This window comes from Erythrolamprus reginae, chromosome 2, assembly GCF_031021105.1.
Source record: "Erythrolamprus reginae isolate rEryReg1 chromosome 2, rEryReg1.hap1, whole genome shotgun sequence".
NCBI classification, from domain to species: Eukaryota; Metazoa; Chordata; class Lepidosauria; order Squamata; family Dipsadidae; genus Erythrolamprus; species Erythrolamprus reginae.
In genome coordinates this window covers 71,354,943-71,370,289 of record NC_091951.1, presented here as the reverse complement: position 1 = coordinate 71,370,289, position 15,347 = coordinate 71,354,943, and the positions used below count along the sequence as shown (strand labels likewise).

General features: G+C 41.7%; 1 protein-coding gene across 1 annotated transcript in view; it reads left to right on the top strand.

Moving 5' to 3' along the window:
* The window catches only part of PLXND1 (plexin D1), a 208,496-nt gene that overhangs the window by 98,204 nt on the left and 94,945 nt on the right, over positions 1-15,347 (top strand). Inside the window, exons 13-16 of the mRNA XM_070738311.1 lie at positions 4,125-4,276; positions 7,398-7,497; positions 8,362-8,501; positions 10,016-10,180. Of these exons, the coding sequence (XP_070594412.1) occupies positions 4,125-4,276; positions 7,398-7,497; positions 8,362-8,501; positions 10,016-10,180 (557 nt within the window). The remainder of the gene's footprint in view (positions 1-4,124; positions 4,277-7,397; positions 7,498-8,361; positions 8,502-10,015; positions 10,181-15,347) is intronic.

Below are 15,347 nucleotides of genomic sequence, written 5' to 3'. Positions count from 1 at the left end.
ATGTTGCAGCATCCTAATCATTCATCTATGCTTTTGCTTTTTAGCACAGCAATACGTGAAAAGATTTCATTTAATTTCCATATGTTCACATTGCCAAGTAATTTTTTTTTTACTTTAAAGGAAAATCTGATTATAGTTTTCCATGCTGGAGTTCTAATCGCTTGTTCTTTGGGCTAATTCCCTGGAATTTGGCCACCTTGTATTTCTCTTAATACAGTCTCTGATTATTCCTCCAGAAGCACTCACTTCTCCTCCTATTTTCTTTTAACATTGGAAAGAGAAACATGTGACTCCAACTATTTGGTGCTTTGCACAATTGGTTAGTATAGATTAGCCACGATGACTGCAACAAATTATAGCTTTCAATAATCGAAATGGTTACTGTACAACTTTATGCACGTCTGTATGTGAATATCTGATCTTTAGGTTCTTTCTCTTTTTTTGGCTTTTCTTCTTTTGTAAATTTTTGTAGTTTTTTCTTTGGTTTTTGTATTTAGTTATTTTTTTAAAAAAGGATCAGCCACTCTATTGTCCACAATAGGTAATTAGGAAGCCGCAGAACACATCTCCTTGCAATCAGACATTATTCAGGACATAAGTTTTCCAACCCTCATAGTTTACCATGCAGTCCTTCAGATTCTTGTTGAATTGACAATTGGTTAGCTATGCCTTGTTAGCTATGCCATGATGAATATGTGGTATGATCAATATTCTCATCTGTGCCAGTAATTCGTAGAACTAGTAACATATATCTATTACGTAGATCTGGTAACATATATCGGAATTCTCTTGTCTCTAATCAAAATCTGTGAAGGCACTACAGGTATGAAGGCACCAGACGTATGATCAAAATTGAGCTCAGAACACCAGTTGTTAAACAAGGTATTTGTTAAGTGAGTTTTGCCCCATTGTATGATTTTTTTCTTGCCACATTTGTTAAGTGACTCGCGGCAGGGTGAAATTAGTCATACAATTGTTTAAGCAAATCTGGCTTCCCGTTAACTTTGCTTGTCAGAAAGTTGCAAAAGGTTAGTGACCCCGGGACCTTGCAATTGCCAGGAGTCTGGATTTTGATCATGTGACCAAGGGAATGTTACTGCAGCAGTCAGTCGTTAAGAGTAGAAACGGTCAGAAGTCACTTTTTTCAATACTGTTGCAATTTCTAATAGTCACTAAGCCAACTGTTGTAAGTCAAGGACTAATTGTATGCAGTTTATTTGGTAATCTTTCTATAGGAAACTAGCTGCATATGAAAGAATTCTAATGGACAAAGTAGAAAAATCTAATCCACCCAGGGAACTTAGAGTTGGTAGTTTCCTCATCTGTTCAAAATCAAGTAGCTAATTTATTACTAATATGTAAAATATGTTTCTGTTTCTTTGGTCTAACAATGCAGAGGAAATGCTAATGAGGCCCACTCAGTTCCACTGTACAGTGTAGGAAACTGAGCCCCTTGCTGTCTGCAAAAAGCAACTAGTGAAAACAAATCATCAGCATTAGCGTTATTAGACTAGAATGCTATTTCCTTAGCAGATGCTGTATATTCCATTTCAAAAATAAACAAGGAGGGGTTTTTTTTAGTGTCTCTAGAGTTGTCCTGAGAGGAAGAAGAACACGAGGACAAGTGTAGCTCTATTGGAGCAGTGAAGTAAGGGAGATTATCAAGTTTAAGCAGCTTGGTGGAAGAAAACGCATCCGCTGATGACCTTTTGCCCTGCCTGACATCATGTTATGTTGGCAGCAGTTAGAGGGAAAGGCAAGCTGTAGGCTTTGTAACTGAACTTCCAGGAAGGAAGTCCGCAGTTCCTTTGCTGTTCCTTTATTGTTGATTGTATAGATTTGTTGCGAAATGAAAATTTGTCACCAACTGACAACCTACAATTTTCTAATTGTAGGTTATTAAGGAAACTCAGACATCCTGTGAAATCAGTGACTTTGGTTTATGGAAAAAAACAAGTGGTAGCAAGTGAAATCTCCCCTGGGATTTGGTATTGTTGTAAAATAACGTTGTAGCTTCCGACATCATACTTACAAAATGGATAAATCCATTGCAGATGGTGTAAGGATGTTAGGGAATGATTGAACTGAATCAATTTTGAATAATCTTGTCACAAATTATTTTATTGATCATGGTGGAATTTTAGAAGCTGGGTGGTACGGGTTTGGTTTCCATCCAAAAATGTTACAGTTTATCTATATTTTCCATTGGCTAATCTTGTTGCTTCTCACATTCTTTTCATATTATTATGAAATGATGTTTTAGCAGGAATGATGTAAAGTAAAGGAACCCCTGGGGTTTTTACTCTGCTAGTTGTAGGCCAACTTTAGGGAGCAGTGTTCGTCTCTGTTTCATTAAACCATTGAGCCAGCACTGTCCAAAGATGTTTCCATGGTCATAAGATCATGTCACACAGTACAAAGTGTAGGGCAATTGTTACCTTCCCAGCAGGCAATTTTTACCTTCCCAGCAGTGATGGGCTCCTATGGGAATGCAAAACTAGTAGAAATGTTTTTTTTCTTTTTTCCCCTTGTGGGCTCTGGGTATGTTTTTTCTATTGCAGTAAATGAGATTGAATGTGTATAATTTTAGAAGAACTGTGTGCATGCATTTGTATATGTACATACACTTATAGTAGATAATGTATATTTTGTGTGCCTGTGTGTAATATGTATGTACACATATGGTATATATACATAGAATTAAATAGTATATTTTGGACGTTGAATAATAGTAAATAGATAGGGAAATTGTATCTCTTTAAGGTGAGAAGAGGCCAGGTACCCTAACCTTAACCCAAACCCTTGACATGAGTGACATCAAGTTGGCCACCTTTAAGCCAGTCACATGACCTTTAAGCAGTGAAGGGCTACCAAAATTTTTACCATCACACTGTGGGCGTGGCTTATGTAGAACGCCCTGCATTTTCTTTCAACATCTTTCAGTGCAAATTGGGTGCTCTGGGGTGGAGCTCCATTTTTGCTATCCCACTGCATCCCCTCCCCCCGTCCGGGCAGTAGCCCACCCCTGCCTTTAAGCCACCCCCAATCACATGATCATCAAGCCACTCCCACCTGGTCACATGGCCGGAAAGCCACACCGACAAAATAAGCCATGCCCACAGTGTAGTAGTAAAACAAATTGCACCCCTTCACTGCTTCCCAGTAAAGTGGTACCTATTTATCTACTCTTGTTTACATGCTTTCAAATTGCTAGCTTAGCAGTAACTGAGGCAGGTGATGGGAGCTCCCTCATGTAATTATATTATTATTATTATTATTATTATTATTATTATTATTATTATTATTTATTAGATTTATATGCCACCCCTCTCCGTGGACTCCGTAGACTCCGTAGACTCCGTAGATGCTAGGACTTGAACCAGCAGATTATTAGACCTTCTCTGACATCTTTTAAGCCACTGAGCCACTGTCCACTGTTTCCGCAATCATGTAGCCAGCATAAAATCATGCTGCAGCGCAAAGTGTATGGCAAAACACAGAACACAGTTACCTTTCCACCAAAGTGATGCCTATTTATCCACTCACATTTACATGCTTTCAAACTGCTAGCTTGGCAGAAGCAGAAGCTGAGGCAGGGGGCAGGAGCTCACTCCCTCATGTGATGACTTGAACCCGCAGAGTATAGACCAGTGATTTCCCAACTTCTAGTGGGCCCGATAAGCTCATTTTTTTTGCCTTCCTCAGGCTCCAGAAGCAAAAATGCTCTTCCCCCATCCCGCCAGAGACTCTGTGGAAGCCAAAAATGCCCTCCCAGAGCCTCCAGGTGAGCCAAAAATCAGCTGGCCAACACACATGCACATTGGAGATGAGCTAGGGCAATGGCTCATGTGCCAGCAGATATGGTTCTGTGTGCCACCGGTGGCAGCCGTGCCATAGATTCGCCATCACTGATATAGACCTCTCTCTGACATCTTTTAAGCCACTGAGCCGCCACACTGCTAGTAGTATCATAGGTAGTATAAAATAAAGCCATAAAATTTTAAATCATATATGAATGTTAACGATACGATTTGTTGGTTTGTTTGCTTGTTGGAGCAAATTAAAAAATCCCCCTTTTGTCTTCAGTTGTTTTCATTAAGGTGTTTTTTTTTTTGAACTTACAGATTGAGCCTCTGGATGGACCCTTGGAAGGAGGAACTCAGGTCACCATTCGAGGGAGAAATCTTGGCCGTAGATTCAGTGATGTTGTTAATGCTGTCAAGATAGGAAATGTGAAATGCTTGCCACTTCAGGACAGATATATAGTCTCCGAGGAGTGAGTAATTCAAGTTAGATTGTTTTGAAATGAAGCACATGGGAAGTGTTGATTTTGTCCTTTTCAGCAAATTGATCCTTTCTTGCTTTAGGGTTCAGGCCTGTGATGGCTTTGGTAAATGACTGCATAGAGGATTGCATGAACCTGTTAATATGTAAATTGATAACAGAATATTCAGTCCTTAACTTCTGTTACTGTTACTACTAACTGCTACTATTTGCCTACTGACCCAGAAAAATGAAACCCTCTGGTGCAAACAATCAAACAATCAGACCCACACACCAGCGGTTTTATTGCCGAAATGTTCTCAGACTGATGGTTTGCAGCTGAGTGAGACTAGATAAGGTTCAACTTAATTCAACTTAAAGGGATTGGATTTCACCTCTTACACCCATATAGGAATTCTAGACTAAGTTCCCATTTGACTCCTCCCCTGGCTGTCTCCCCTGACAGACAGACTCCTTCCCTAATCTGTCTCCTACAGAAACTATCTGGACCACCCCATTTCTAGAAGAACTGTCTGTCTGTCTGTCTCTCTCTCTCTCTCTCTTTCTCTCTATCACACACACACACACACACACACACACACACACACCTTTTCATTTTTAATGAGGAAATTTCTTCAAAATTATAGGTAACAAAACTGGAACTTAAAATTGACATATTATAAGTATTCACATCCTAGAATTCCAGCCCTTTATGCTGCATATTATTGTTCTGATTGAAAAAAATTGCATACATTTCAGGTTTTTTTTTAAAGCGCACAGATAATGTAAGTAAGGAAATTACATTTTATATAAAGTAATGCCTTACTGACAAGCATAAGTTGTTCTTTAGTTAGCTGTCTTTGTGTAACAAAGGACTGTAATCCACCAAATTCAGAGCTTCCTCATCTCTTACAGACAGGGAGGAACTTAGGGTGACAAGTGTAATAAAACTTACACAGCTGCTGCCTACTCTGTCATAGTTTACAAAAAAATTCTACAGTTCTATCAATCCCCCCCCCCCCCTAGTTTCACATCCACATACTTTTTGCAGTTGTTTTCATTACTGAAACTAGATAGGCTTCACAGACCAGCTAAGGTGAATTGTCTACATCCTGCTTTGGAATAAAATCATCCATATAGGAAAAATTCTATTTTGTTCTGTAAATGGAATACTCACTCAACAACCTAGATTAGAAAATTTAGCCAATAACTAGTAATCAAAAATTACTGATTCTTTGTTGTTCTGTTATTAAAAGCACTATAACTACATTTAACTTTGAACCATGCACGGATTATACATTATAGAGAATTGATGGATATATGGTAGGTAGGGATAAGTATGCTTAAATTAAGAAAAAGGGAAAATATACATAGCCATGCTAAAAATGAATGATAATTAAAATAAATGTATGTGATTGAATGCCTAAATATGCTTATTACAACTTACTATTGTCCCTGATACATTTTTTTTTACTTCTGGTTATTTATGAATTAAAGCATCCTTACACTTATAACTTTCTACAACGGCCCTTTAATTTTCTGGCCATCTATTATATTTTAAAACTTTCCCCATCATAGCCACTGTTGCAGCTTTTTCTTCAGCATAAAATATTTTAATAGCAATAATATTGACCAGAAGTGACATTCTTTCTCTCTCGTGTGCAGGAGAAGGGGACCTTTCCATTTATATGTAGGGTGTTGTTTATCCTACAGAAATTATTCCTATCTCTCTTTTGTTACATGTATGACAGAATAAACTTGAATACAGGGCATCGATGGTGGATGGGGATGTGGTGAATGTCCCAAAGACTACCATTTTCAGTTTTAAACCACCACTACCCCAACACTTCTGGCTAAGTATGTATGCATTCACCACAACAATATTATTATTTTACAATAGCACCCACTTAGTAGAAAACAAAACTTCTTGCTGTATTTGGTAATAGCAATATTGAGTTCATTAAAGTTACCTCTCCCCCCAAAAATCCCCACAGTGTAGTTCCTGGAAAAATTAGATGAAAAATGCATCAACAGCGCAATGGACAAAGGGCTAATGAAAAAGTTACGGTTCAATTAATTAAAGCAGTGCCGTGATTTTGGGTGCAGACATTCTTTAAATTTCAAATCCTATTCCAAGCAGAAGCTGGCAGTACGTTTAAATCACAGAATTGCTTTTTGAAAGTATTTTTAAAAGTTGAAAAATAGAGAAAAAATGAGAAAAACCTAAAAGACCAACCCCCCCCCCACACACACACACACAAAAACCAGCAACTAAAATAAACAACAAGATTATATAATATATCAATCAAAAACCATTCAGGACATGTTTGAAAGATATCACCAAACTTTGACCAAATGGAATAATGTTGATCCATCATTCCGTTACATTCATAGTTCATGAATTGAAACCAAGTACATATCAACTGAATCAAGATGTTAAATATGGAGTTACCAGGTCTTTCCAGACTACCTGGAAAAATCAGATAAATTCAGATTTGTTTGTATATAATTCAAAGTACCTTCATGTGATCATGTCCACATATACATGATCTGTGCATATTAATAAATATAGAGAAATATAAAGATAGCAAACCAATATGGACCACCAGGACACATATTACTATTTAAAATAAATTGTTTTAGTTTTTTAGTCAATTGCACATTTTCAGAATATACTGTAATGGCCAGTTCATAAGAATTGGAACTGAATTTCAGAAATATCAAAACGTATGAGTTACAAACAGCTAAAATGGGCATATAGATCCTGACTTTAATCTGATTTGGGTAGAATTGTCCATTCCTAAATAGCCTGTTTTGCATAGATTGGTATGTATAATTTCAGGTTGTAGCATTGCTTCAGAATTATCAAGGATAATAAAGAATTTGTAGCAGGATAATATGTGACTTATTGCTTTTTCAATGAGAAATAATCACAAGGCCCACAATGGTGCATATAAGCATTCTTAGAAATAAAAATAATACATATGCCAGCTTTTTAAAAATGTAAATGCTCTTTAAAAATAAAACAAAAACAATACTCAAAGAGCCATCAGGTCATATTTTCTCTATCCTTGACGTATTTTATAGTCTGGTCACACTTCTTATTTTTCAGTCAAAACCTCTTTTTTATACAGAATTGTTTGCTGGACTGGAGAAGCAACAGAAGAATTTTCTGATATGGTGACAGTTAATGTGAGCAAAGAAGGGAAATCCAAGGAACGATTTTCTTATATAGTACGTAATTTCTGCTAACTGAATTCTTAATCTTGGATTGTCATAAGGCAAAATTGTGATTTCCAGTGATATGCACAAACAAATGGGAAATATATCATTAATTAATAAAGACATATTAAAATTTAAATATGCCTTATCCATTGAGTACTTGAGAATTAAAGAGGCTGTCCAAATCTCTCCAGATCTACCTACTTTTACAGTTATACCCTAAACACTAAAATGATTCTAAAAATAATCAGGTTATCCTATTCTATGTAAGGTATGTCTTTTTGATAGATCTGTGAGTTTTTTTGTTGTTATGTTTCCCATCAGGCCAGAAAGTAGCTTTTGGGAAAGTATTTTAAATCAGGTGGATGGAATTGACAGGATAATTTGGGGGCAAGATTTAAAGATTTGGTGCTACGGAAATGATATTAGCATAGATATCATATGGAAGGAAAACCTTTAGATTCTTTTTGTAAACATCCTGTCACCAATAGTGCTTTTGGTTACCTTAAGGTAGGTAACTCTCATCCAGTTCACTGTGTCTGATTCAGGTGGGACAAAAATGAAAAGACAGGCTATTAAGGACAACTCAAATGTTTTACATTTATCTTGTGAGTAATATAATAATGATATCATTTAATAGCAGTTTCTATACCATGCAGTAGAAAATCAGCATGATTGATTTCTAAGTAATTAACTTAGAATTATTTTTCCTATGTCTTTTTAACATCTTTGATTTGTCATTGGAGAATAATAATAGGACTTGTGACAAGCATTTTTTTTAAATGTTTGCAGCATTTACATTTCTGAACTGAGATGTCACTACAAACTAGGGTACCAGCACATCTTCCTGACATTCCTCTTTTTTCATCTTTTTAGCTTCCAGTAGTGAAATCTATGTCTCCATCTGTTGGACCAAAAGCTGGTGGTACCAAAGTAACTATCACAGGAAATAATCTCAGTATAGGATCCAAGCTTCGAGTTTTGCTTAATACTACAAAAGAATGCAGAAACATCAGGTAAATACTACTCAGAATGAAACATGATGCAACTGGGAAGGTTAGAAATTATACTTTTTATAACAGCAAATTAATTGAATAAGAAAGTTTTCTAAGAATTATATTTTCCAAAGCATAAATTGGGTTTGCAGGTAAGGTGATAAATATGGGGCTTCTATATAAATTTATAATTATTTATATTGATTTTTCAATGTTTAAAGGATATGCTTTCAATGGATAACATAGACATGGTATTAATGCTATATGACTTTGTTATATAACTGTCTTGTACGAGGATTGCCCAGAATTTAATGCACCACAATTTTTTTCTTCAACTATTCTTTATTAAACACAATAAAACTTACATACAAGAAAGAATGATGTTTCTTCTACACCCCCTATTTTTCACATAATCTCCATCCCGTTCTATGGCCTTCCTACAGTGAGACCACAAGGGCATGTATGCCCTGTCGGTACCACTCCTTGTTCTGGTCATGAAGCCATTTCTGCACTGTGCGAATCACCTCTTCATCTTCTAATGGCCTCACCCTCTATGTCCAGTGACTAACCGTACTTCTGTTGACTGCAGATTCTCTATAAACTGTACACAAACGTTTGTGAATGTTCCCAACAGTTTCTTTCTCCGCAGTGAGAAATTCAATGATGACACGCTGCTTGTAACATACATCACTTACAGATGCCATTTTAAAACACTGCTGCAGCTGTGCTATCTGTCTGAAGAAATGCAAAATTTACACACACACTCCTGACAATTCAAATAATGTATATCTAAAGTTTTGCAATGGTACCATTATTGTAGGTTGAGAAAGGCCCATTTCTTTCTGGGTGACCCTCGTAGTAATAATAATAATAATAATAATAATAATAATAATAATAATAATAATAACAACAACAACAACAACAACAACAACAATAACAATTATTATTATTAGTATTAGTATTATTAGTATTATTAGTATTATTATTTATTAGATTTGTATGCTGCTCCTCTCCGCAGACACTCTGGGCGGCTCACAACAGTAATAAGAAATAAGAAACAAGTTCTGCTTAGATCAAATAATGCTTAGATCAAATAGTTTATGGAGGATATCTATCTGGTAGTAATTTCAATTTATTTCTGAATATTGTATTATATATCAGAATTTCCAAATAATCTGCAAATTCTAAAACTTTCCAAAACAGAAATGGGAAAGCAATGTTTCTTGGGGTTCTCTGAACTTGGATTTCTTTTTTCTATATGAATTTATTTATTAATTAAATTTATATTCCACCCATCCCACGCTCAACCAAGTCTGAGCAGCCTTCAATGAATACCAAGCATCCAACAGTCCAACCCTGAGTTAGATATATTCTTCAGTGTTCTTCCCTTTTTATCACAGTTTCATAAGTAACAAGCATAACTTACCGTACTTACTTGTAAACCTTCAAATGAATACCATGCATCGTAGATTCTCACTGTAAAATTGGGCATGCCCATGAATTATATTCAGAAATGTTTTATCTTTTCTTGATAGTCGCACTGATACCACCATCATTTGTACCATGCCAAGAGTGGAAACTATTACCCATGTGATTGTCTGTGTCCAATTTGAAGACAAGTCTTGCATTGGTTCTAATAACTTTCAGTATGAGAAAAATCCAAGTATAACAGATATCAACCCCAAAAAGAGTCCAATCAGGTAAGGTATCTCTCTGTGAGAGATGTTTCAAAAGTGGTCTGGGTTAAGTCTAATGCATTCATGGAACTTGTGTATGCTATTCTGAAGTTCGAATTATAGGGAAGAGGCAACTACCATGTTTTATTCAAGGGCAAATAATTTATCTTGTATAGAGACAAGGACCTGGCCTGCCAGTCAAAAAAAGCAACCACTGTTAGTGCACTGGAAGGAGATCTTCCATAGGGCAACTTCCAGCCTCTTGGAATGATAATACAAGAAATCCTTAGGGTTTTTGATGATTCGTTTTAAGTACAGAGACTGACCCCATTTCATCTTCTCTTATGCTTCCTGGTTGTCCCCGCATACTCATTCTTCACTGAAATTTGGGTAATGCATTAAACTTAGTGCAGTAACTATTGTTGGAATCTAGTCATTGATATGGCTAAATGGGGCACAGGGCTCAATTCATGATTTATTTATTTATTTTTATTTCTCAAAAACATGCACAAGATAGCAGGTATTGGTATAACCATAAGCATAAGCAAAGTAGGTACAGGTAAATTAGGACAATAGGACAGTAAAACAGGGACGGTAGGCACAATGGTGCACTTATGCACACCCTTTACAGACCTTTTAGATATGGGGTGAGGTTGACTGTAGACAGTCTAAGGTTAAAGCTTTTGGGGTTTGGGGAAGAAACCCCAGAGTCAAGTAGTGCATTGATCACTCTATTGCTAAAGTTGTATTTTCTGCATTTGAGTTTGGAGCATATTATATTAAGTTTGGAGCATCTTATATTAAGTTTGAATCTATTGTGTGCTCTGCATTATTGCAGTTTAAAGTGAAGTATTAATTGAGAGATAGGACATTGTGGTAGATGATTTTATGAACTACATATAGATCATAATGAAGGTGACGCCGCTCTAAGCTATCTCAACCCAAAATTTCAAATCTGGTGGAATATGGTAGTTTGTGGTAAGGCAAATGAAGATGACCTAAAATCCTGGTATAGTGGCTCATTGAAGGAGCCAAGTAAGGTTTGGTGCACTTCAATTAGAATAGGATCTAATTTCTCAGAAATAGCTTACTCATATGAGGTTCCTCAAGAATTTTTTTTCCCTACACCCAGCTGGGAAATAGTTCAGCTGCTCAAAACACTCTCAGTGCATGAAATTCAGATCTAGGATCTAACCTATACTTAAAATGTTATAGACACTATTGATTCCATTTCTGAAAAAAGTTATATTATGTTTTTTGTTACTGTATTTTCAGAGTATAAGACACACCAAAGTATAAGACGCACCTTAGTTTTCAGGGAGGAAAACAAGGGAAAAAAGGCCTCTACCTTTCTGTTTGCCAAACAGCAAACAGAAAGTAGCACAGATGATATACACTGTGTATTTCTGTACATGTATATCTGACCCATAAAAATAGCAAAGAATTGGAGAAATGTACATTATGGCAATACATTAATGCCAGAAATTTTTCTTAAATGTAGTCACACTAACTCCTCCCAATTATTTAAATAGATCTACTCCAAACATGACTAATTCAGAGTTTAAATCAGCTGCCTTATAGAATAGAATAGAATAGAATTTGCTGGAGAGACGGAGTAACGACACGGACACAAGAGCTGGATTTAAATTGGGTCATTTTTATTAACATAAATTTGCATAATTTATTCAATACTTTGCATAAATTAGCATAATCAACTATGACCCGGAAATGGACCTGCAGGGTCAAACAACTACTTCCGGGGCGGAAATGACGTTATGCCAAAAAACATTCCTGGGCAACTCATGGGCGTATCTCGATGCAAGTCCAGGTGAGGGCCAGGCCGTCACCTGCGACCCTGCCATGCTGTGCATGAGGGGGGTCCCACCGGCTAACCCGAATCCGGGAATTAAAGGTGCAGGACCCAAAGACAGGTTCCCCCCAGCTGCTCAGGCAGAAACTCCCTCCATGAGCTTGCGGAGAACCTGTCAATCATCCCCAAAGATGCCCAAGGGAGAACGCGCGGTTGCTAAACCACCCCAGTTTTCCGCCCCTAACCTGCCACAGGAGTGGGGGTCAGATCTCTATCTTGGCCCCCCGACTCCCCCCTCTAGCTGCGCCAGCTCACGCAGAGACCGCTGCAGGTCCTGTAAGAAAATGGCGTTCTCCCGTACTGACAGGTGAACGCCATCGGCCCGGTAAAGCCACGGCCGATCTACAGTGATGAGGGGATGGGCCACTACAACCCCACCTAAATTCCCTGACTACCCTTCCCAGGGCCTTATTGCCTCAACACCTGACCCGGTGAATGGCCCTAAGGGAAATGGCAACCCACAAAGATCCCCAGGGGATCGAAGACCGCACCACATACGTGGCGGGCCACACAACGTGAAGCCACCGCAGACTTCCGCAAGCCTGGCGGGTCCCCAACCGACCCCCAAGCCGTACCGGTCCTTGCCCCAAGAGCAAGACCAGCGACCGGGGCGCAGCAATGGGATGCCGCCCTCCCCGAACAACTGGGCGTAGCCATGGGATGCCACCCACCCAGCACCGCCTGGGCGCAGCAATGGTGTGCCGCCCTCCCAGGACCAACTGGGCGCAGCAATGGGATGCCGCCCTCCCAGGACCAACTGGGCGCAGCAATGGGATGCCGCCCTCCCAGGACCAACTGGGCGCAGCAATGGGATGCCGCCCTCCCAGGACCAACTGGGCGCAGCAATGGGATGCCGCCCTCCCAGGACCAACTGGGCGCAGCAATGGGATGCCGCCCTCCCAGGACCAACTGGGCGCAGCAATGGGATGCCGCCCTCCCAGGACCAACTGGGCGCAGCAATGGGATGCCGCCCTCCCAGGACCAACTGGGCGCAGCAATGGGATGCCGCCCTCCCAGGACCAACTGGGCGCAGCAATGGGATGCCGCCCTCCCAGGACCAACTGGGCGCAGCAATGGGATGCCGCCCTCCCAGGACCAACTGGGCGCAGCAATGGGATGCCGCCCTCCCAGGACCAACCGGGCGCAGCAATGGGATGCCGCCCTCCCAGCACCACCTGGGCGCAGCAATGGGATGCCGCCTTCCCAGGACCAACTGTGCGCAGCAATGGGATGCCGCCCTCACAGCACCAACTGGGCGCAGCAATGGGATGCCGCCCTCCCAGGACCAACTGGGCGCAGCAATGGGATGCCGCCCTCCCAGCACCACCTGGGCGCAGCAATGGGATGCCGCCCTCCCAGGACCAACTGGGCGCAGCAATGGGATGCCGCCCTCCCAGGACCAACTGGGCGCAGCAATGGGATGCCGCCCTCCCAGGACCAATCTGGGCGCAGCAATGGGATGCCGCCCACCCAGCATAGCGGTAGAAACCCCGTCCTGCCGCACACCCCGTCTCCCCCGCCAGACAACAAGGACCCAGCCGCCACGATGGCAGGGTCCCCACCCCCGACGGCACCGTGTTGCTGAGTGGTCTCGGAGCGCTCATGACCCAAAGCAACACCGTCGGTTCATCCTGGCGGGGTTGAATAGAAGGGGACCAAAGGGAGCCCTGGCCTAAGATCTTACCCCGGACCCTCAACTGGCCGTTCCTAGCCTAAAACAGGCCGTCGACCGCCAGCGGTCGGCATCCCCGAATCCTCAGTATCGAGAACGCCGTCACCGCACTGGAGGCGGCGCCACTGCGGAACGAGCGTTCCCACAAGCGGCGGGATCCACGCTTGGCCTAGCCAAACCCTGTACTCCAAAACCCGCCCGACTAAGGCAATGAGATGGAAGGCCAAAAGAACCTAGCAACCAGCGATAAGGCCCTGGCCAGCCGTCCCGCATCTTCACTATGCGGAACTCACCATAAATTCACAAACCAGCCCCCGCCTTAGACAAAGGCGAGGCCGGCCACCTGGACCTCAAAGTCCTAACTGAAAGGCCACACTGCGGAAACTGGACACAAATATGGCCAGGTACACAACTGGGACAGGCCAGCTATAGGGGTAACCCGTATCCTGCCTGAACTCCCCAAACTCTGCACCTGTCTGCTGCGAAACCCCTAGAGTGCCAGGCACCACAGAGAGGGCCACAGCCCAGCAGACCTTTACTCTCCTACACCCGGGAGCCCCCCCAGACTCCAAAGGTGGCCGGGGAACGCCTCTGGCGACTCCCAGGCCCACGGGGTCAGGGTCCGAAACCTGGACAATTGACCACGGGACAAGGCATCAGCGACCTCGTTATCCACCCCGGGGACATGCCTCGCCAAAAACAATGCGTTTAGGGACAAGGACCTGTGCACAAAATGACGGACAAGCCGCATGACCATGTCGCTCTTAGAGGACAGGGCATTCACCACATGGACAACCGCTAGGTTGTCACACCAAAAGGGCACGGACTTGTCCCTAAACTGCTCCCCCCAAAGCTCTAAGGCCACTATTAAGGGGAAGAGCTCTAAGAACGTAAGGTCCTTAACCAACGAAGAGGCACTCCATTCCGGAGGCCATGCCGACCAGCACCACTGGTCACCTAACACTACCCCGAAACCACAAGTCCCCGTGGCATCAGAGCAGAGCTGCAACTCAGCTTTCAAAAGAAGCTCGTGCCTCCAGAAAGACAAACCATTAAACCTAACCAAGAAATCCCGCCACACGCCGAGGTCAACCCTGACCCCAGCTCAAAGGCGGGTACGATGATGGGGCAGACGGAGCCCCTCCATCGTATCTTACAACCTCCTGGAAAAAAGCCCTACCAGGAACAACCACCCGACAGGCAAAATAAAGAATGCCTGCCAATTCCTGAAGCTGCCGTAGGGTAACCTTCCGGCAGCCCAGCACCTCATCGAGCGTTCTTCTGATCCTAAGCAACTTCCCTAGGGGCAATCTGGAAGATTGCACCTCCGAGTCCAATTCAATACCGAGAAAGGTAATCCTGGGGGCGGGGCCCTCGGTCCCCTCAGAGGCTAAAGGCCCCCTCAACAGAGCGCAAAGGGCTTTGAAGACCAGCATTAGAGCAAAGCATTGCTCTAAACGCGCAGGCCCCACCAACAAGAACCCATCAAGGTAGTGAACGACCGATCCCAGACCGTCGCGCCTCCTGAGCGCCCACTCCAAGAAGGTGCTAAAACTCTCAAAAAGAGAGCATGAGACAGAGCAGCCCATTGGCAGTGCCCTGTCCACAAAAACCCCACCTTCGAAATGGAAGCCCAGAAGCCCGAATCC